The sequence below is a fragment of the Melozone crissalis genome, unplaced genomic scaffold, assembly GCF_028551555.1.
Source record: "Melozone crissalis strain CALT ecotype California unplaced genomic scaffold, PUWL_Pcris_2 ptg000057l_1, whole genome shotgun sequence".
Classification (NCBI taxonomy): Eukaryota; Metazoa; Chordata; class Aves; order Passeriformes; family Passerellidae; genus Melozone; species Melozone crissalis.
In genome coordinates, this window is record NW_026535835.1 from 1,018,348 (window position 1) to 1,039,623 (window position 21,276).

Genomic DNA, 21,276 nt, shown 5'->3' on the forward strand with positions numbered 1-21,276 from the left:
GTTACTTCCTTTGGTGTAACCTGCATCTGTTACCTCTTGTCCTTTCCCTGTGAGCCCCTTCACAGCTACTCCTTAGAGAGACATAAATCACTCCCCCTCTCATTCTTCAGACTGAGCAGATCCAGCTTTCTCAGCCTGTCTCTGCACCCCACTGACCACCTTGGCGGGCATCCACTGAGGAATAATGTAGTTGGCACTGGGAGAAGGACCTGACAGGATGAACTTGGGACGGACATCCAGCTGGGGGAGGCTGCTGGTGAGAAAGAAAGTGAATGAGGCCTCAGCAGAGCTGGGAGGGAGAGATGCCGTCCTGAAACCAGCAGCAGAGGTTGATCAAGGCAAACCATCCCATCCCAGCTCCTGCAGGAGGTAGCCCCCACCTCAGGAGCTCCACATGCCAGGCACCCTGTGTCTGGTACAGTCCCCATGTTGCTGTACCAGCATTGTATATCTTTGATCAAGTTGATAAATAAGTCAAATTGTCCAAATTTCAGCTTGGCTAGAAAGAAAAAATCATCTGTCTGTGCTCAGTGCACACAGAGGGGCTGCAGGTGCTTTTGAGCCAGTCACATCCTGCCCCAGAGGGGAACTGCTGAATTTGACAGGTATTGAATGATACTCTGTCCCAGGTGGGCTGAGCAGACACACAGCTATGCCACAATTAGACAACCAGGATGGCAAACCAGAGCTGGAGACACTGGGACACCCCAGCCAGTACCTCCCACCCATCAGTGCTGACTTTCACACAGGAGTTGGGGTCAGAGGCTTCAGCAAGAAATACCTTCTTTCATGAACAACACACAGCTTCTGGAACTGCCCTTTCCCAATATTCCCACAGAAAACCTACCACCATCCCCCACTCACGTATGGTTGCTGCACCTTTTATGAAATGTAAAGAACATTTTGGCCTCAGCCCAAAATTGCAATTTATTAAGCAAAACTAGGAATATAGCAGATTACAGAGGAAGGAGAAAGTGGGTTTGATCCCTTTCAGGAAAAGGCAAAAAGCTGGATTGAAATCAGAATAGTTACTACTTTCTTGTATGTTCAGATTGTTTTTATCTTTGCCAGCTGTACAGGCCAGTGCTGAGTCACTCTGGCTCATGCCAGGCCTCAGGAATAATTTGTCACAGGTTTCTGTCACATCAGAGGATGTTTTGGGCATTCTGGACTATGAGAAATAATAGTGAGAAAACTCTCACCCATATGGCAAATTTCTTCCTTCCATATTGGAGCAAAACCTGACACAGGGGATTTTAGGACAGTGTGTTTGGGGTGCAGGACAGCTATTTCTTCTTCTGTCAGAGGCATCCTACCATTAGTACATTTTCTCTGAAAACTGATGAATTTATTTCTTTCAAACAAAAAAATTGGAGAACAAAAAATCTACTGTTGTTCCAATGCCTTGATCTGTCTTTGGGGGTTGAAAATTTTAAAAGAAAGGTCGAAAACATGTTTGATGGTAAATCTTGGTGAAGCATTGTGTGGTTCCATGGCCTAAGCCAGCAGCTGGTGTGACTTGGGATCAGCCTCTGGACAACTCATTTCACTTGGCTTTGTGATACTGAGTGATTTCACAGATCTGGGATATCCCTTCACTAAGTTCTTTTATTCCTGGGCTGCATCCCACTTCAGGCTTCATGCAAATCAAGCTGAGCAAATGACAGAACTGTGCCCAAACATTGCAGGCAGTGAAAGCATAAACACAGTAAAAATTAATAATCCACCTCAGCAGCTTCCCAAGTCTGGACATCTGGGAAATCCTCAGCATTCAGCATTTAAAGTCACCAGAATCTTTTTCTAGAGGAGATAAAAAGCATTGTGTTAATAGATAAGAACCTGCCATATCTCCCTGATACCTTGTGGAATTTGTTTCCACAGTTTAGGCTGGAAAGGAGGGATCAAAATTTGGTATTATGAGAGTGTGGCAGGACCTGACTGTCAGGGGAAAGCAAGGATGTTTTGCTTGGAAAATACACAGGAACAGCTTGCACTTCTCCAGGGAGAGCCACTCTTCCCTACATCTACTTCCCAGGGATTTCAGGGAGCATTTTGGAAGAAGTTAGATCTTAAGAATTTCACAAATCTTAAAGGCACGTAAGAGAAATAGTGTAAAAATAGGTGACAACTGTACAAGCAGAGATCAAAACCAGAAGCCCTTCTATAGACTGGGAATTCATTTTCAAATGCTGAGTTGCTTTTGGCCTTACAAGGATGTGCTGACAAACAGCATCTTGACTGACAGACAGACAGACAGAGCACCCTTCCCAGTGTGGGCATTGTTTCCCATGGAGTAAACCCTGGCATCACTAGTGAAGAACTAAATGGAAAGTCTATTAATCAGAAAAAAGTCCCAGAATTCCAGAACGGTTCAGGCTGGGCGGGGTCCCAGAGGGTCCCTGGTGGCACCTCCGTGCTCAGGCAGGGCCATCCCAGAGCACAGGGCACAGCATTGTGTGCACAGGGCTCTGCAGGATCCCCAGTGCTGAGGGAGACTCCAGCCCCTCCCTGGGCAGCCTGCTCAGGGCTGGGCACTGCCCAGGGCACAAGTTGTGCCTCCTGGGCAGGGGCAGTGCTGGGCTCAGGCCCTGCCCGTGGCTCTGGTGCCGCTGCTGGGCCTGGAGCAGAGCCTGGGCCCTGCTCTGCCCCTCCCTGCACACAGGGACAGCCAGGCCTGAGGGCCCCTCTCAGCTGGGGCTCCTCTCCAGCCTGAGCAGCCCCAGCTCCCTCAGCCTTTCCTTGTTAGAAAAAAAATCTCAGAATAGGGCACTTGGCTTGCTCTGCCAGAAAATCTGCATTTTGTAGGAGCCACTCTAAGTACACCTAGTGAACTGGAGCATCTAAAGCTGTGCCTGGCACACAGGTCCAGCTCCATGTTAGGGAGCTCAGTTTTAAACCACAGGGTCTGGCTTTCACAGGTGTCTGCAGGCATGACCTGCTGCGGTTTGCAGATCGTACCTTGCTCCTCGGTGCTCTTTGACTTCCAGGGTCTGAGGTCCAGCTTTGGGATCTGACTGCAGCTCACAAAGCCATGGGGGTATCTGTTAGCCTGGAAGATATTCCTTGATACTTTAGTGATGTGGGTATTGTCACATATTATTCGTGACAAGGAGATTTTGGCCAGTGAACGGCGCTGGCAAGGAGTGAAAACTCCGGGGTTCTGCCACCAAAACCTGAAGGAGAAAGAAGACACAACAGATTTTTGCCTTCTGCCTTCTTCACACTGATGACTCCACAATATTAATTCCCATTAACACTAATTTCTTCTGCCAAGAACAAATTTGAATTTATATTATTTAAATCAAGAGCCCTGACTCGACAATTGGATAATTGTCAGTCTCACAACCTGAAGGTCATGAGTTTGATGCTCCATTTATCGTCGGCCGGGGTCTGAGCACAAATCACAAACAGGATGGGACTGCTGGGGACGGCATCTCAAGCTGTTGTATTTTCTAGCATCAGTCTCATTACATGGTGATGACAATGGGAAGATGCCAGCAGCAGACAAAGAACTTAAGGTTACAACTTACTTTAGAAGTTTTTTGACCAATCACACAAAGCAAAAGCAGATTGACAGCAGTTCTATCCAATCGCTATAAACACATGTACCTGTGGTTAAAACAATGCTCGCTTCTTTCGAATAAAAGACCTGCTTGTAAGCCTTAAGAGACAATGCACAGAGCTCCATTATTAAGGTTAGAACTTCCTAACATCTGGCTAGATGTACTTTGCTGTAGCTTAATGAGTTATTCTATTCAAGCGTTAATACACAGACCATTGTTCTATTTGTCCTTACTTTTCTACTTCTCATATAATTTTTCTGCGATATAGAAAATCCTAGTAGACAAATCCTATGACTACTGCTTAGCTCCAATCACAGTTCTGCTGTCTCTGAGGTCTGCCTTTTGCAGCTTTCCCAAAACCCTCTGATTTTAAGATTCCCACAATTACCTTGCTTTTCTTTTGGCCATGGACAGGTAACAAAGCTGCAATTTAATTAATTGTCCTCAGATGAGGCACAGGTACCCTCTTTCAAATAGGAAAGTTTGCACAGACTGTACACAGGCTGTGGCCACAGCCAAATGAGTGTCATGTTGGAACAAGCCCTGTAATTATTCAATTTTTTAGAAAAGGGTTTGTTTCCAGCCATAAGAACAGGATTTCTAGATGTGCAACAGACTGACCCTAAGTTCCTCATCCTGGAGTTTCAGCTTGTACTAAGTCTTTCTCAGCAGAAGTGTTTCCCAGAAACATGGGTTGTGATCCCATTTTCAGGCAATATTGCTGGCAGGTACAGGGATCTTGCTTCAGAATTCCAGCATAAAATGGGGAATGTAACTCACTGCTGCACCTGAAGCCCCTGAGCAACCTCAAGGAGGAGGAGGAGGAGCTCAGGTGTGTTGAAACCTCAGCACTGCAGAAGTGATTTTGGCTGACAAGAAAACCCCAACCCACCACATCCATCACAAGCAAAGATCAAACACTGCCACGTATCAGAGCTGAGGGTTCCAGTTCAGAACTGGGGGAGGGAAGAAGAAATAGTGAGATAGCACTTTGCTGGGAAGGGATCTCAGCCCAGGACCACAACCATCCGACAGGGAATAAGAACATGACTACAAAAAGAATGAAACTTTTGAAGGAGTATTAAAAAATAAGCAACAAACAACCGGAGTAGTTTTCAGATCTGTGTGAAGAAATCTGCATAAACTCCAGCCTCCCTGTGCTCTGGGGTTGGGACACCCAGCTCTCCTCTCACCTGTCCCCATCACGAATGTTCCTGAACTGGGTGCCAATGAGACAGGCCATGAGAGGCCCCACCCGGCCTCCTTTCACAAAGGGCTCTGCAAGGGCCCCAATCCAGATGTCAATATTCTTTGGTGTCCCATAGAGCTTCAGGAATTTCCTTGCCAGGTTCTGATTCCTCAACACGTGCCCGAGTGACTCCACTCCAGAGGGCTGTGAGAGCCCACAGAATTTTCTCCAGGACTTGTAACCTGCAAGCAGTTGAATGTCAGAGCAGATAGAGCAGTGATGCACTACCTCCCCGAAAAGATTTTTCCCTCTCCTTCTCAAAACTGGGACACCAGTAAAGCACCAAAATGTTTAAAACATTTTTCTATATTTCTGTTAAAGCTACTGCCTTCCCACTCCTCCAGAGCCAGCTCCCCCTGCCTGTTTTTGGAGTGCCACATATTTGCAGGTGGGAGCTGTACCACCACCATCCACCTCCACTCAGCAGGGATGCAACTGATGCTGACTTCACTGAAAGAGAACCTGGACAAATTTTGATGGCCCCTCTCTCTGTACAACAGGAGAATGACCAAGTCCTTCTCCACAGCTCGTCCCTGTCCAGCCATGAGGACAAGCCACCCACTCCACACAGCCCAAGTTACTTCAGCCACCAGACTTTGCCAGTCGGACTATTTTTTCTGGACTGTAAACAGCCAAAAATCCACTGTGCCACAAGTGGTGCATAATTCTGCATCTTGGTGGAGGAGATGAGATGATGCTGCAGCAAACACCTCTGCTGTAAGCAGGATGTCATGGAATCACGGAACAATTTGGATTGGAAGGGATAATAAAGTTCATCTCATTCCACCCACTGCCATGAGCAGGGACACCTTCCACTATCCCAGGTGGCTCCAAGCCCTGTTCAGCCTGGCCTTGAGCACTTGCAGGATTGGAGCTCCCACAGCTTCTCTGGGCAACCTGTGCCAGGGTCTCACCAACCTGACAGGAAAAATTTTTCCTGATATCCATTCCAAACCTACTGTCTTATGTCTAAAAATCATGGAGCATTGGGAGCAAAAGGCACAGCATATGGTGCCTAGATGACACTACTATCAAACAATTCCAGGACACTGAGAATTTGCTCAATCAGAAAATTAATTAGGGAGGGATTTTGACCTTGCTATGCCATCACCACCTTCGTGGATGTCTAATATAAAGGGGTGCAGAGCTCATAGGTGGGTTGAGACCTAAAGCTAAGCCCAAATTCACTAGAAACACATGTCACTCCCACCATGTCAGGTCTGGAAACCCAGGATTTGTGGTTCTGATCAGGTCTGCATGATGGTGTTTCTCAATAAAGCATGGAAAAATCACAACCTTATGTTGTGGCCAAGGCAGAGCAATCCTGTGAGCTGATGATGCCTCTGGATGTACTGCAAAGCCTCTGACTGGGCTTAAAACCCATGGATCCAGCTCAGTTTTCATCCCAGTTTCAAACAGGAGCCCTATTGCATCTCTCAGGATGTTGCTTACACAGCAGCTCTGGGCTCTTACCTCAGCATAATGACACTGTTGTGTAAGGACCCACTAAGGAGCCAGCTCTGAAGTGCTATCAACAATCTATTTCTCAAGACCATCTTGCAATGCCATTACACTGGTTTTGCACCTTGAAGAGCCCTGAGAGTGGTTCTGACCATGCTTAGTTGTTTTTTTTTTCCTCTGGGACACAGATTTAGTAAAGAAATTATGAAGAGATTTTCTTTACATATTGGAAACTGCTCATCCAGTCATGCGTGGCTGGGCTGGACCCTACAGATGGTTGCAGAGAAGTCACAGGGGACTTACAGCCCTAATTCCACTCCTGAAAACTTGTTGCAGAATTATTTTACCATTTTTTTCACTTGGACAATAGAAACACGTCAATCACTGAACACCAAGCTCTGGTCTGTGCAATGAGCTATGTTCTGCCTCCATGTCTCTCATGCAGGTTCAGCCAGGCTTTGCCTTCAGTGCTCAACCTCCACCCACTTACCTGTGGTGGTTCAGAAACAAGGAAAAAGTTTGGGAAAGAGCATCATAGAATCACTGAATATCCTGCACTGGGAGAGATACATAAGGATTACTGAATCCAACTCCTGAGTGATTTCAGCCAAGCATGGGTTGGAGAAGCTTCTCAATGTTTAATCACAAAAATGCCTGATTTCCATTTGTTTTTCTTTGTAAGCTCTGCTCCCACAGCTGACTTACCTGGAAGGCCATGATCTCGGCTGCGCTGCATGTTGAGTGCAGCTAAATCAAACCCAATCCTCTCGACCTGCTCAAAGAGCCGGTCCCGGAGCTCGCCCACCACCATCTGCTGCTGCGTCATCAGCTTGGCCTGGTTGGCCATGAGGCTCCGGAGATAGGGATCAATCCCACCTGCAGAGGTGGCACAGGGAAACTGGGATCAATTCCACCTGAAGCAGGGACATGTGAGCAGTGCAGGGAGGACAGTGTGTGGCTAAGAGGCCCCAGAGAGGGGAGCACAGCTCATATTTAATTATAAGCTACTACATGAGAATCAGTTTCCCTGCACTTTAAAGGATTAAGAAGAAAATACTTTGAATAATGTTCTTCAAGGCCACAGCAATGAAGTGATCAGACCACTTTGGAACATGATGGGCTGCCCTCATCTACAGGGGACAGCTCTGTTGGGACAACTCTGGCTGGTAGTGTTTTGTGTTAATACATTGAACACAAAACACTTTTAAATTTGGCTGAAGCAGAAGTTCATCCAGAGAAGGCAAAAAAGACAAATGAAATAAACCCACACTGCAGAAAAGGATTTACCTTCTTGAATGATTCTCCAAACAGCAAAGAAGGAGGTTCTGAGCTGAATTTCAGGAGTTATGGGTCTGTAATATTCATCTAGGCGGCCAACAGTTGGAGGGATTGAGGCATGAGCAAAGCGAAAAGCCAAGGTGAAGACATTGGATATCCGAGGATCCACAGACTCATTGTAGCCCCGGTAGCGAGGAATGAGCCTGTGGAACTTGGATCCCAACAGGAGAGGCAGGTAGTCCCTGTAAGTTATGATCTAGGGGGAAACAAGGAAAGGGTGAACTGTTAATGTCTTGGCCATCAGTTTCTGTGGAAGCAAAGATGATTTTCATGTTCCCTCTGTCACAGCACTCTGGCAGGTCAGAGCAACATAATAATAGGTTGGACTCAATGATCTCAGAAGTCTTTTCTAATCTAATTGGTTCTGTGATTTTGTGAAGATAAAAGCCTGCCAAATCCTCCCAATATTGGCTCCTTGTAACCACACCACTCCCATCAGGCAGGCAGAACTGCACCCTTCGTGCCTCAGATAGCAAAGATAACATTGGCAGATAACGGGGGTAGCACCACCCACAGGCAGCTCCCTGAGTCCTCCCACAGCAGAGATTTCCAGTCGTGCTCTCTTGTCTCTCTGGGATATTGAGGAGGCAGCACAATATAATTTAAAAAAGAAAAATCAAATTCTGTGTCAGTAGGAGAAAATGGACTAATTGTCTGAATACTGCATGAAGATGGAACCATTGATGTAAACACAATGATGGAGATGATGCTTTTTGGACAATCCTTTGAATGTTTGCCTTGCCCAACATGTTTTTTCAACAATACAATAATATTTAAATGGGCAGCATTTAAACATAAACATTTTGATATTCCTGTTTTTTATTTTTGTTAAACCAGCTCAGAAGACAGGCTTCAAAGGAGGTGCAGTGCCTTTGAAACCCCATGTCCCTTTCTCTCATAGGATCCAGGCTTTCTTGCCAGCTGTAAAACCTCATCTGGCTTTGAGGCCATTCCTGCTTGAAACTGGAGGCTGGACAAGGGACTTTGGGAGGGCTCTCCCAAGCACAGAGGTGCTTGTGTGACCCCAGGATCCCATTCAGGGTCAAGTCTGGAGTAGTGTGTCAAGCTAGTCAAGATTGTGTGGGGTGGTCAAAGGGTGCAACCCTGTCCCAAGGAGACACCATGATTGGCTCCACCAGCACATGGGGCTTCTTCATAGAATCCCAGAATGATCTGGATTGGAAAGGACCTTTAAGATCATTCCCATAGGCAGGGAATCATCGAGAGGAAGGGATTCACAACCTGAGGAATTTTAATCCAAATTTCCAGGACCGTTTTTTTCAGGTACAAAACAGCGGTTAGAAAAGCTTTTCCTCTGACTTTTCTGTCTGTTCCTCAAACAAAAATGTGCCATTAAAAACCTCATCAAGCACTTTGTAAATTTAACAGTAGAGGTACATAAAACATTCAGGGGCCCCCTCTGTGCTTGTCATTTCAGGTATCTCTGTGTGATTTTGCTTTGGTCAAAAGGGGCTGGAGGAAAGAATTTGGTCCTCTCACCCCTGAATCCTGCACCCTTTGGCCACCCTGCACGAGCAAAATCTAACACGTGAACCCTGTGAGACTGCGGGCAGAGCCAGGACAGGTGGGATGATGGCTGGTACCTGGATCATGGCTCCCAGGATCTTTCGTGCCTCCTGGTAGAGCTTCTCATCATTCCAGTGGGGGTTGAGGCTCCTCAGCTTTCCAGCCAGGCGGTTGTGCTCCCGCACAAAGAGCGTGTGCATGCAGGCCAGCTCCAGCATCTCACTGGCACGGGTGTCACCTGGGAGGGGCACACATGACACTGGAGCGGGAAAGTCACATTGGGAAGCACACACAGAGGAATTTTTAGATGTCTCAATATTTGTGTTGTGAAGAAAGTGGGTAAGAAACACAGAGGAGGAGAGGGAAACCGAGGATCAGACAGCACCAGACAAAAGCTGAATTTCTGCTGAGGCAACAAAAGCCAGGTGTTGTCCTGGCTGTGCTGAGAATAACAGAGAGCTGGGGAAAGTTTCAGTGAAGGGCTGGGAGCATTAACTTAAAAAGTTAAATACAAGTAGGTGTTCTCCAGGCTCCCATATCAGAGATGTTTGGTCTCACGGCTCGAGAGAGAAATGCAAATGGGCAAAGGGAAGTCAAGATGGCCAAGGAAGCTCTGAAACTCAGCAGGTCTCCTTCAAACCAGCTGAAACTGTCGCCAAAGCAAGGTGAAAGTCACAAACAGGCTCTCTGGGGAGTAAAAGGAAAAGCAAAATGAGTCAACTTGGAGGAATAAAAAACAAACAGCATCACAATAAAATATCAAATCCTTCTTCAAACATCTGGGGCAGGAAATGCAAGAGCAAGCAGGTGATGAGAGCATTGGCAAGCACTCAGAGAAAAGTAAACATGTCACATTTAGTCCCCTTGTCCCACAGCAAATGGAGGCATTTGCTCCTGCACTTGGCACAGAGCCCTTTTCATCCACTCTCAAAGGCTGCCTGTGAGGGACTGCGGAAGGAGGAACAAATGCAGCACTGTGAGGTTTCCCTGAGCAGAATGCATCCAGACAGAGCTTCCAACAGAGCTCTGGGAGGAAACGTTGAGCCCTGGGAGGCAACTGCTCGTGTAAAACTCGCCCAGTTCTCAGGGACCGGAAAAGTCACAAATAAGACACTGAATTTTCAAAGGCGCTTCTGATACAGCCTGAACTGATAAACTTTCCCATAAAAGAACTGATGGGTCTGTTCCAGCCACGGAACAGGAACTGCTCCTTGCTGAGAGTCTGCAGGGGCCAGAAGCCCCTCCTGGGAATTATCTGATGCTCCTGCCCACTCTGCTTCTCACTGAGCACCTGCCTTTGGCCACAGGTCCTGCATGGCTCTCACCAAGGAGAGACCTGCACAGAACTGGGAGACCAGGTGAACGCATGGAACAACGTGTGGGACAGGTGGAATGCTGTGGGAGCCTGGAGGGAGAGTGAAACACCATGATCTTTAAAGGAGAGATCTGATGGATTCCAAGGACCATGGGGATGTTCAGAGGAACTTTGGCCAGATATGAAAGGGGCCAAGGGAATAGAAAGCAACTCCACAGCTGATGAGACCTGTTGTGCCCTGAAGCTTTCTCCAGCACTGCCACAAGCATCCTGGTGTGGCCAGAGCCAGCAAGAGTCAGTTGAGAAGTCCTGCTCTCCAAAAGAAATAGGCCATGGAGACACTAATTCATGAGGTATATGAGAAGCATCCCTCTCTGGGGTCCCACAGGCTTGTGGAAAGTGCTCCAATACTCCCTCAGCCTTCACAGTGGTGGGAACACACCTTAAAAGGCCATCTTGGTCAGGTATTGGCCTCATCCTCATTCCAGCTGGGATCCGAGCTCCTCTCAAAGTGCAGCAGGGACATGCAAATGTTTCCTGCTGTGGTCCAGTACAGTAGTTGCACATCTGTTCCCATCCTGGTGGGATGGAGACAGCCATGGAAGGACAAGGACAGACCAACCATTGCCTCCAGGCCAGGCTGCCATTGCTGTGCCTGCTTGGGCACTCTGGGCCCTGCACCACAGCTGCTGAGCATGGATGAGACGCCTTCACTCCAGGTTTATCCTCACAAACAAGACTTGCAGAGGGTGAAGACCTTCCTCCTACCTAGCACAGCCTGTCCCAGTCTTTCATGATTTGCTCCATTCCATTTTCTATTTAAATAAGAAAAACAAACAACTGAAGAAGTGAGCTGGAGATGGTGGAATTGCCTGCTCTAGATTCCAGGTTTGGGGTGCAAGCACCCAACTCACCTGCAAGAAAACAAGGGATCCGAGCCGGCCCGCTGGCCTTGAGGCAGGGCTCCTTCCTCATGGGGCCGAAGGGCATGTAGGCCCTGCCCCTGTCGGTGAAGTTGCGGTTCACAGCCAGGAGGCCGCTCTGGCTGCCGCGGTCCCGCAGCCGCTCGGCCAGGGCGGGCTCGCTGCCGTACACGACACTGCCGTCCAGGAAGGAGGTGAGGGCGTTGATCTGCTCCCGCACCGCCCGGGCCCGCGGGCAGGCCGCCGCCGAGCGGAAGAAAGGGAGGCAATCCCTCCTGTTGGTGATCCGGGGGTCGTTGGGTGGGATCTGCAGATGGAGAAAAGGAAAATTCATGGAGATGGAGCCAGGCAGGAGCCCTCTCACAGGGCATAAGGGTCAGATTGACAGCAGAGAGGCTGCTTTAGGAGCCCAAGTCCCAAACAGCCTGGAGCCTAAAGTCCTATGGATTCCTAAAGACTTTCCCCTGAAAATAAGTATATTGGATTGCATCTTTAACGCTCAGTTTTCTTATCTCCCTATCTACACCACACAGAATTGTCATCCAGTATTTGTGACCCCTCCTTCCAGCACTCTCAAATGTATGTCAGGGAAACACTCAGTGATGTTCCATCCCATCACAGTTTTCATTCAGAGGAATTAGGAGGACATGTAGAAGCCAGAGCTGTAGCAGAACTTTAAAGGTGGGAGAGCAGGGCTGCAGGAGGGACATGGACAGGGTTTGGTGAAAAGGAGGCTCAGGGGGCCCTTGTGGCTCTGCACAGCTCCTGACAGGAGGGGACAGCCGGGGGAACAGGGACAGGAGCAGAGGGAACGGCCTCAGGCTGGGCCAGGGCAGCTCAGGGGGGACAGCAGCAGGAATTTCCCCATGGAAAGGGGGCTCAGCACTGCCAGGGGCTGCCCAGGGAGGTCTGGAGTGCCCATCCCTGGAGGTGCCCAAGGAAGGGCTGGAGGTGGCACTCGGTGCTCTGGGCTGGGGACAAGGTGGGGGTGAGGCACAGCTTGGACTGGATGATCCTGGAGGGCTTTTCCAACCCCAATGCTTCTGTGATCTGCTGGAGCAGGGACCAGGATGTGACTTCTGATAATGCCACAGGCACTGCTGGGAGATCTCAGCACTCCCTTGTCCTGTGCAAAGAACACTGAAGCCCCGTGGATTTTCTGGGGTGTTGACACTCCCCAGTGTCTGTCTGTGACATTTCCTGTTTTCCTGGCATCAACTGTGCTACCTTTGCACAACAGCTCCAAAGAAAATCCACCTTGCTGAGGGAGATGGCCAAATGCCTGGAAACCTGGCAAGTCTGTGCCTGTGCCTGAACCCAGGGCCTGCCCCTGGAACACAGCACTGCCACCACACAGAGTGCTCTGACCTCCTTGGCCTGTTCTGGGAGGATATTCCTCCATGGCCAAGGAGCGTGAGAGCCACCAACATCTGGTTGGAAAGCAGATTCCCTCTCCCTTCCTCCCCTGGAAGAAGGAGGCTGCCTGTACCTGGATGGGAAAGCAGGGAGGCTCCTTGGCACAGCTGGTGTCACAGTCTGTCCCACCACTGAAGGGGACTCTGGCTGGGGTTTCTGGGCTGAAATCCAGGTCGTGGTCAATAAACTGGCCCCACTGCATGAACATGAGGGATCTCTGCTGGTCCATCCGCAGCAGCTCTGGGGGGAAGCGGACAATCTCGTTGGACACTTGTCGGACCTGCAGGGGTGGAGGCAGAACACAGTGGTGGGAAATGACGTGTGTGAATGGGTGCACCCAGCTACGGGGTCAGCAGCAAAAATTCCCAGGGCACTTCTTGTGCTTTGCAGACAAAAAACCCCAAATTTGTCTGTGCAGGAAGGTGTCATGATCACCAAGTGCCCTTCGCTGAGCACAGTGCTGTTCTGGCTCTAGGCAGGATTCTGAACCTCCAGGCCAAGACTGTCCCTTGATGGAATTGGGGCAATAGCTAAGCAGGCCTGGGAAAGGGAGACAAAACAAATTTTAAAATATATATTTTTTTTTTAATAGAAGTGTAGAAAAAACAGCCCCAGGGAATTTCTGAAAATTATCTTGAAGTCCTCCTCCCTTCTCATCCCTTACTCAGCAATCACAGTTCTCCCACCTCCATGTATTACTGCAGAAAAAGTGGACACAGTGCTGTGGAAGGAGGTTAGGAAGTACAAGAAATCCATGAACACAACCCCAGCTCCTCCTCATCAGAGCTGTTGCACCAAGCTCAAGTGACCAAAAGCCACCTTACAGTGTCCCTGCTCACATCCAGGTGCCATGAGAGCCACAACCCCTGCACTTCACCCACACAGGGACCCCCACATAGCATTTCTGGTCACACATTTTTTGTTCTGGGGATTCCCTGGCTCACTTTATCCTCTGGCATAATTGCTTTTCAGAAACAACTGCCACAGACCAAATAAAAAAATGTAAGTAAAATAATTTGGCTTAAATGCACTCAATTTAAAAGAACATATTGTGTAATTTTGTATTCCTCCTGTGATTCTGCAGCAATCAGATTAATTTTCCTTTGCTTTTCCTGAAGACATGGGACTTAGAAAGCATTCCTAATAGATCCGCCTGGATATCCTCAGACCATCACCCTGCAGCTGGTGAATCTAAGCCCCTCTCACCTGATCCACAATTCCAGGTAGTGGATGAGCACTTTGATGCCTGCACTCTGTCCTAGAACTGACAATCCCTATGTCTGACACTGTGTTCTGAGACTGTTACAAACTTTACCAGTGGAAGGGGGAACCCAGAGAAACGTTTTCCTTCCGTCCACCCGCGAGGCACCGACACGCCATCCTCATATTCCGCTGGCAGCCACCTGGCCAGGGCTCTGTTGGAAGCTCCTAGGGATGGGTTCCTCCTGTCAGAGGCAATGGAAAAACAGCAAACAGTTGGAGCCAAGAGCTTTTGGATATGGAGAAACATGGACCTTGGAATGGGAGCACACCATGGTTGGGGAACTGCTGCAGCTCTGTAGGTTTGTTGCTATCAGTAAACCTCAGGATTAATAACAACAACAACAACAATCATAGAATTGTTTAGGTTGGAAAAGACCTTTAATAATCTGCTCCAACTCTCAGTTTCTCCCAGGCAAGAACTCAGGTGCCCCTGATGTCATCCAGCCTGAAAAAAGGCCCTCGGACTGTGGCTGGAAAACAAAGTTGGAAGCTGAACACCATGGAAAAGGGGAGGAGCCTTTGAATGGAATTACCTATGGTCTTGAACATAAATTGGGGGGTTTAGACTGTGAGGTTATTGTGCTGGGTGATTTTTTAAAGGTCATTAATGAAGAGTCCCTGCCCATTGCAGGGGGTTGAACTAGATGACCTTTAAACCTTTTCAAAATCACTTCCAATGCAAACAATTCTGTAACTCTATGATTGTTGTTTGATTAGATGTCCTAGAGTGACTTTATGATGCTCGTGTCCCCATTAACCTGTTTAGCCCAGAAATAAGTTTTGCACCTTTCAGATTGGTTCTGAGAGCGAAGTGGTGGGGAGAGAAGCAGCAGCAGTTTGTTTTCAGACACTGCACTCGCTCCTCCACATTCCTGCTCCTGGACTGTTGTCTGCAGCACAGAGAGACACTGGCACAACTGCTTTTTAGTCAGTTTTTAGCTAGCTGAGGCAGAGAAGTTCTCTGATCTGTAGTTTTTCTTTTTCTTTGGAGCTGTTCAAACCTGCTCTGGCCTGAACACCGAGGGGAGCACCGGCAGCTCCACCTGAGGCCCACTAGGCCGGGCCTGGCCTGCGACATTTCCAGCACTGACCAGAGCCTGAGTGAGCTGAGCTGCAACCCGGGGAGGGACTTTCTCAGTTTGTCATCTCTTTTGGAGCAGCAAGGGGTTCTATTGTTTAATATTGTTTTTTTGGTTTGTTTTTTTTTTTTTTTTTTTTTTTTTTTTTTTTTTTTTTTGTGCTGGTGAATGCTTTGCCTGTTAAATTAAGGGGAGGGGCAGCTTGAATCTGCTTTCTAGAGGAACCCCTTTGGAGGTTCTCTCCCAAATTTTCTCTAAACCAGGACAAACACACCATTAAATCCTTAATCAGAGTAGTAACGTACCTTCTTTGGAGTGCATGTCCAAAGTGTGTTCTGTGGTGGCCTCTCACCCACAGGGGGTATAGCACTGCCCCAGGCAGTGGAGAAACAGAGCACAGCTGAGCCCACTTTCCCCAGGCCTTCAGGTCTGGATCAGGTGTAATGGACCCATCCTTATTCCCCCCCCTGAAGTGGAAGGAGGCAGGAAGGTCTCTCCTTTGTTCTTATACAATCCCCTGAAGGCTAAAGCACCCTGGAGCAGGCAGAGCTGGCTGAGCTCCTTCCTCTGCCTCAGCTGCTTCCAGGAGCTTCCCAGCTCTGTTTTTACAGGGAATGTTTCTGAACTGTCCCTGTCAAACACCCCATGCTCAGCAATTTCCCATGTCTCCCACATTCCCATTCCAGCCATAGGAGGTGCTCTCCCAGCCTATATGCCCAGATTTCCTCCCACACAGAGTGGAGCAAAGAGATGGCTGGATTATGCCCAGTGTGGATTTAGGTCAGGAAACCCTTGGAGACCCTGCCTAGGGGCAGGGCTAGACAAAGAGTCTGTCCCCAACACGGAGCTCCTCCTGTTTTGGCAAAGAGCTGGTTCAGGTACAACACCAGGAACCTTCCCAACAGGACTGGAATTAACAGCTCCACACATTACTAGGAAATACTAGAGTGTGAAACTCCAAAACAAGGTGCCTGTGTGAATCTTCCCTGGAGAAGAGCGTCTACTTCTACTTATGGAGGATGCCTGACATCCATCTATAGAAAAATTTAGGTTAACCACCAGCCCAGATCACTGAGTGCCACATGCAGTCCTTCCTTGGACACCTCCAGGAATGGGGACTCCACCAGCCCCCTGAGCAATTCTAATACCTGACCACCCTTTCCAGGAAGAAATTCCCCTTGATGTCCAACCTGAGCCTCCCCTGGTGCAATTGAGTCCATTTCTTCTCCTCCTGTCCCATCCATCCATCCATCCATCCATCCATCCATCCTCCTGCTGACACAGCCCCTCACCTGTTGTTGCACTCTCCAGTAATGGTTCTGTAGCCAGAAGATGCACAATTTATTTTCTTATCCTGCTGGTCACATCCAGTGGCCTTGAAAATCACCTCCACCTGAGCTGGAGTCAGCAAGTCTGGCAAGGAATAAGGGAGAAAAAATCCATGCAGGAACACCGGCCCTGCAAAGGTTTTCCTGTACCTAGTACCTGTGCCTAGCACCATCTGCACAACCACAGTGTGCTGCCGTTTAACTCTTCCTGCTCGAAGACATGCCAAGGATGTTCTTTGAGCAGCAGATGCTTTTACTGGTTTGGAATGCATCAAACCCAGCAAAGCTATGGTCAGATCTTATGTGTAATCACATGTTAGGCTCATGCAGCAGCAGAATGGTTTTCTAGTATTGGCTCTCCTCTCCTCTCCTCTCCCTTTCTATCCCCCATAAAATGCAGTCACAGCTATCCTAGGGGCTGTTACAAGTTTTTCCCCTTGGAAGCAGCTCCCAGTGTGAGTCACCTACTCGGAGCTGCCTGGAAAAGAACCGTCCTGTGGCTGGGCTCACCGAGGGCATTGTGTTTTGCTGTGCACATTTCCCTTTGTAGGGAAGTTAAGTGGCAGAGTTTAACAAGAAAGGTCTTACAGAATCACAGAATTATGGAATGGTTTGGGTTGGAGAGACCTTAAAGACCATCTTGCTCCAACTCCCTTCCCTTGGGAAGGATAGGGACACCTTCCCAAGTTGCTGCAGCCTGGCCTCGGACACTTCCAAGAGGCAGCCACAGCTTCTCTGGACAGCCTGTGCCAAGGCCTCAGCACACTCTCAGCCAGCAATTTCTTCCTGACATAATCCAAATCTCTCCTTTCTTATTTTAAAACCATTCCCTCTTTTCCTGTCACTATCTACCCGTGTAAAAAGTCCCTCCCTCTTTTTTATAAGCCTTTTTAGGAAGGGGCTCTGATATCTCCCCAGAGCTTTCTCTTCTCCAGGCTCACCCTCAGCTCTCCCAGGGAAGATGCTCCTTCTTGGCTTTTGCTGCTCACTCCATGTCCCAGCGCTTTGAGGTTTCCTGGTCACTGCTGCCACCAACAGTCTGGGTCACAGCATGGTTTAAAAAGCCACTGGGCAGGTGGGTGAGAGGCGGCAGCCAGGGGGCCCTGGCAGGGCTCTGTAGTGGCACTGGAGCATCAGTCCTGGATGGAGAGGCTGGAGCTTTGCACAGCCAGTTCTGCCATCACCTTCCAACCCATCCTGTCCCAGAGCAAAGCCAGGGCACCCCATGATGTGCCCTATCCTGCCAGTGCTTTACTGTAACGTTGGTAAAGTGTTTGAGGCCAGGCTAGATGAGGCTTGGAGCAGTCTGGAACAGTGGAAGGTGTCCCTACCCATGGCAGGGGTGGCACTGAATGGGCTTCAAGGTCCCTTCCCATCCAAACCATTCCATAATCCCCATATGTATATGGCAGGAGTCCTCCGTGTGTGTCCCTGAGCTGCTCCTTTCACTGACCCTGATCTGCCTCCTCTCAGCAGCCTGGCCTTGCCTGACTCCATCTCACAGAGGATGTTGCTCCTCCAGATACACGCTGAAATGTCCTCTCACATCTCCCCATTCTCTATTTGGACAGTGTTGTGTCTGAGATGTGACTGCAGTGCTGTCTGAGGTCTGGCTGAAGAACTGCCCTCCTTGGGGCCAAGCTGCTGGGAGCCATCTCTGGGTTGCTCATTCCCTGCTCAAGCAGCAGAATATCCACCAAAGCCTTCCAGGCTTTGACCAATTGGAACTTGAACCTCCACACAGCAGAAGGAACCAGGGAAGTGCACAAAACACTTTCACTAACTGAAAAACCTCCAAATAATATTTAAAATGAAAAAAGAGCACAGAAAAATAACTCAGCTTTGCTTCAGTGCAGCCACACGGGAAAGATTTGTCACAGCTCACCACAACCCCCTTTCCTTCACTCCTCCCAAGCCCCAGGGACCAAGCCCTGTGTCTTCCTCCTCTGCCTTCCTCCCAGCAGAGGGGGATCCTACCTGTAACGTTGAAGTCCCCCCTCACAGCCCCTTGCATTCTCTCTTTGAGCAGGCTCAGGGTGGTCTGCAGGTAATCTGCTGCCCGGACAGCCTCTCGTGTCCCTCCCACGGGCTGCTTGAAATATCTCAGGAGCTCTGCTGGGGTCAAGGCATTGTTCTGCAGGCTCTTCTTTATGCTGCAAGGGACAGGAAACCAAAATCTGAAACGGAGCAGGGGCAGGGATGCTGCAGTTGCACACCTGAGCATCAGGCACAGCATGTCCTAAGTCTGAGCTGTTGGGGAGAGTCACTGTGAGAGGCCAGGGCTGCTCCTGGCACCCTCCACAGAGCAGCAGAGAGACCTGCAGGAAGGGAGGGAGCTCCTGAAACTGCCCAGCTCCACCTGCCAGAAGGCAAATGACACCCATGAGGCACCAAACCCCCCTCAGCTGTTATCCACATCATCAATATCTCTCACTGTCTGGAGGCCTCAAATGTCTCCAGGCCGCCCTGTCCTAAGGCTGCTGGAGCTTCCTCTCAGCTGGAGGAGTCCCCAAGCCAGGGAGGGGATTCAGAATGTGGCTGCTGGCAGACAACAGGTATGGGCTGGTAGGAAGCTGGACACTCCCAAAGCATGGCTGGGAGCCCCACAAAATGTCCTCACTGCAGCACCCAGCTGTTTGCTGCATCCCTTGGAGGGAATCACTGGAAATATGCAGGAGCCTGTTATGGTCTCAACTGAGAGCCCTGAGGGGTGCAACAGAGCCCAGCAATACCATCAGGTGCCGCTGTGAAGATGGGGAGGCCCTGGCACAGGGTGCCAAGAGGAGCTGGAAGTGTCCAAGACCAGGCTGGATGGGGCTTGGAGCACCCTGAGATAGTGGGAGGTGTCCCTGCCCATGGCTGGGGCTGGAAAGAGATGAGCTTTAAGATCTCCTCCAACCCAAACCGTCCAGGATTCTGCAATTCTTTGAAAACCGAGACAGAGGGGGTCACATTCCCAGTGACCTGACAGACTGCTGTAAAATCAGGGTGAGCAGCCAAAAGCTGGATGAGAACCCACTGTGCTCCCAGGGCTCCCCACCCCACTGTCGCTGGGCTGCGGGGAGCAGGAGAGGCAGGGGAAGCTGCAGGAGAGGGCAGGGACAGGGACAGGGGACTGGGACAGGGATGGGACAGGGACAGGGGACAGGGGATAGGGGACAGGGGATAGGGGACAGGGGACAGGGACGCGCCACCCCAGCCCGGCTCTTACCGCTCCCGTGTGCGCCTGTAGGCAGCATCCACCAGGTGCCGGGCCTCAGCCACGCTGCTGAGCAGGGCCGTGTCCGACAGCTGCAGCGGCACATCTGGGCAGGGACAGGGAGGAGCAGAGGTGAGGGTGCCGGCAGGAGCATCCCTGCGCCTCCTGCACCGGGGAATTACACACAGCAGCGCTGGAGGCAATGCTGCTCGCTCTCCAGAGATCTGCATGTAAACGTATCCCTCAGGGGAGTTTGAGAGTCTCTCCTGGGCATGAAGAGAATCCCTCCATCCGTGGAGGCTTCAAACAGCCCCAAACAGTGAGAGGTGCAGGCACCATCTGTGCTGCCCTTCCCCAGCAGAGCATTGAACAGGGTGCCCAGAGCAGCTGTGGCTGTCCCAACCCCTGGCAGTGCCTGGATGGGGCTTGGAGCAGCCTGGAATAGTGAAAAGTGTCCCTGCCCATGGCAGGAGGGAATGGGATGAACTCTGAGCTCCCTTCCAACCCAAACCATGCTGGGATTCTCTGATTCTATGAGCAGGGAAACACCCCACATCTTTCCCCAGTCCTTCCTGCAACCTCCTGCCATTTTCACTACTCCCCTTCCTGCCCTGCCGGAGCTCCCAAAATGAATTTCATCTCTCATCTGCTGGCTGTGGGTCACAGAAAGGAAGGGGACAGGCCCCAAGGGCTTCTCTGAGTGACAGCACTTTCCTACAGCTTCTGGGAAAGAGGAAAACTTCAGAAAATAGTAGAAAGGGATAAACATCTCCCAAATCTCTCCAGTTTCTTTTAAATACCTTCCCAGATCAGCCCAGAGCTCACCTCTTGGACAATCCTGATGAGAAAAATTACTGCCTGGACCACCATTTGAGGCAAATGAAAAGCCAGGCATGTGCTTTTCATAAGGATTTGACATTGTAAATTAACAGATGGAGGTCTCCATATATTTTGGAGCAGTGATTCAGGGCTGGAAGAGGGAGAGTAAATGCCCCATCCCTACACTCCACAGGCCCTGGCAGCCTCTCAGGTGCTGGCACAGGGAGGGAGATCCTGGTTCCATGGGCATGGACAAGTGCTGGGAACTGATCTCCTTTACCTGATTTCAAGGAATCAGGCAGAATCTGGACTGGTAAAACCCTGAACGAGGCACAGGAGGTACAAACTGTGCCCCTTCTGGCACCTTTTCAGGGCTGTGCTGCTGAATGACAGTCTATTCCAGACACAGCCTGATCTTTCCCCCTCAGAAAATCCCCTGATCTGCAAACCCTGAGGGAAGGACAATACCGTAGGAAGAGGATACAGATGCCTGGAACAGGCTGAGGATCACCAGCAGCCCCAGGAAGGTTTCTGCCTTCATTCCTGCAAAGAAATGTAGGTGAAGACGACCAAGAACATATGGATGCATCAGGAAGGTCCGTGCCAAGGTGGAGGGTGGCACAGGAGCTCATGGAGCATCCCTTGCCCAATGCAACGCTTCTAGGAGGGAGTGCACTGCCCCAGAGCTCTGTCAGTGCCATGTGGAAAAGGAGCAGCCTCCTGTCCCAGGGATGCCAGCACTGCTGGGAACTGGGAATGTGCTGCTTGGGACCTCGGGGGCACCACAAAGGGACCA

At 49.8% G+C, this 21,276-nt stretch overlaps 1 protein-coding gene across 1 annotated transcript; it reads right to left on the minus strand.

Annotated features, from left to right (window-relative positions):
• Nucleotides 1-1,771: 1,771 nt before the first annotated feature.
• On the minus strand, nucleotides 1,772-21,025 carry LOC128944116 (eosinophil peroxidase-like). Its single transcript, XM_054287234.1, has 13 exons — nucleotides 20,949-21,025; nucleotides 19,674-19,767; nucleotides 18,440-18,615; nucleotides 16,427-16,547; nucleotides 14,108-14,237; nucleotides 12,866-13,072; nucleotides 11,368-11,683; nucleotides 9,216-9,376; nucleotides 7,561-7,807; nucleotides 6,979-7,149; nucleotides 4,757-4,994; nucleotides 2,959-3,173; nucleotides 1,772-1,800 (listed from the first exon to the last, which is right to left on the minus strand). Exons 1-13 carry the CDS (start codon nucleotides 21,019-21,021, stop codon nucleotides 1,772-1,774), a joined length of 2,178 nt encoding a protein of 725 aa, XP_054143209.1. The 5' UTR covers nucleotides 21,022-21,025.
• Nucleotides 21,026-21,276: the final 251 nt, after the last annotated feature.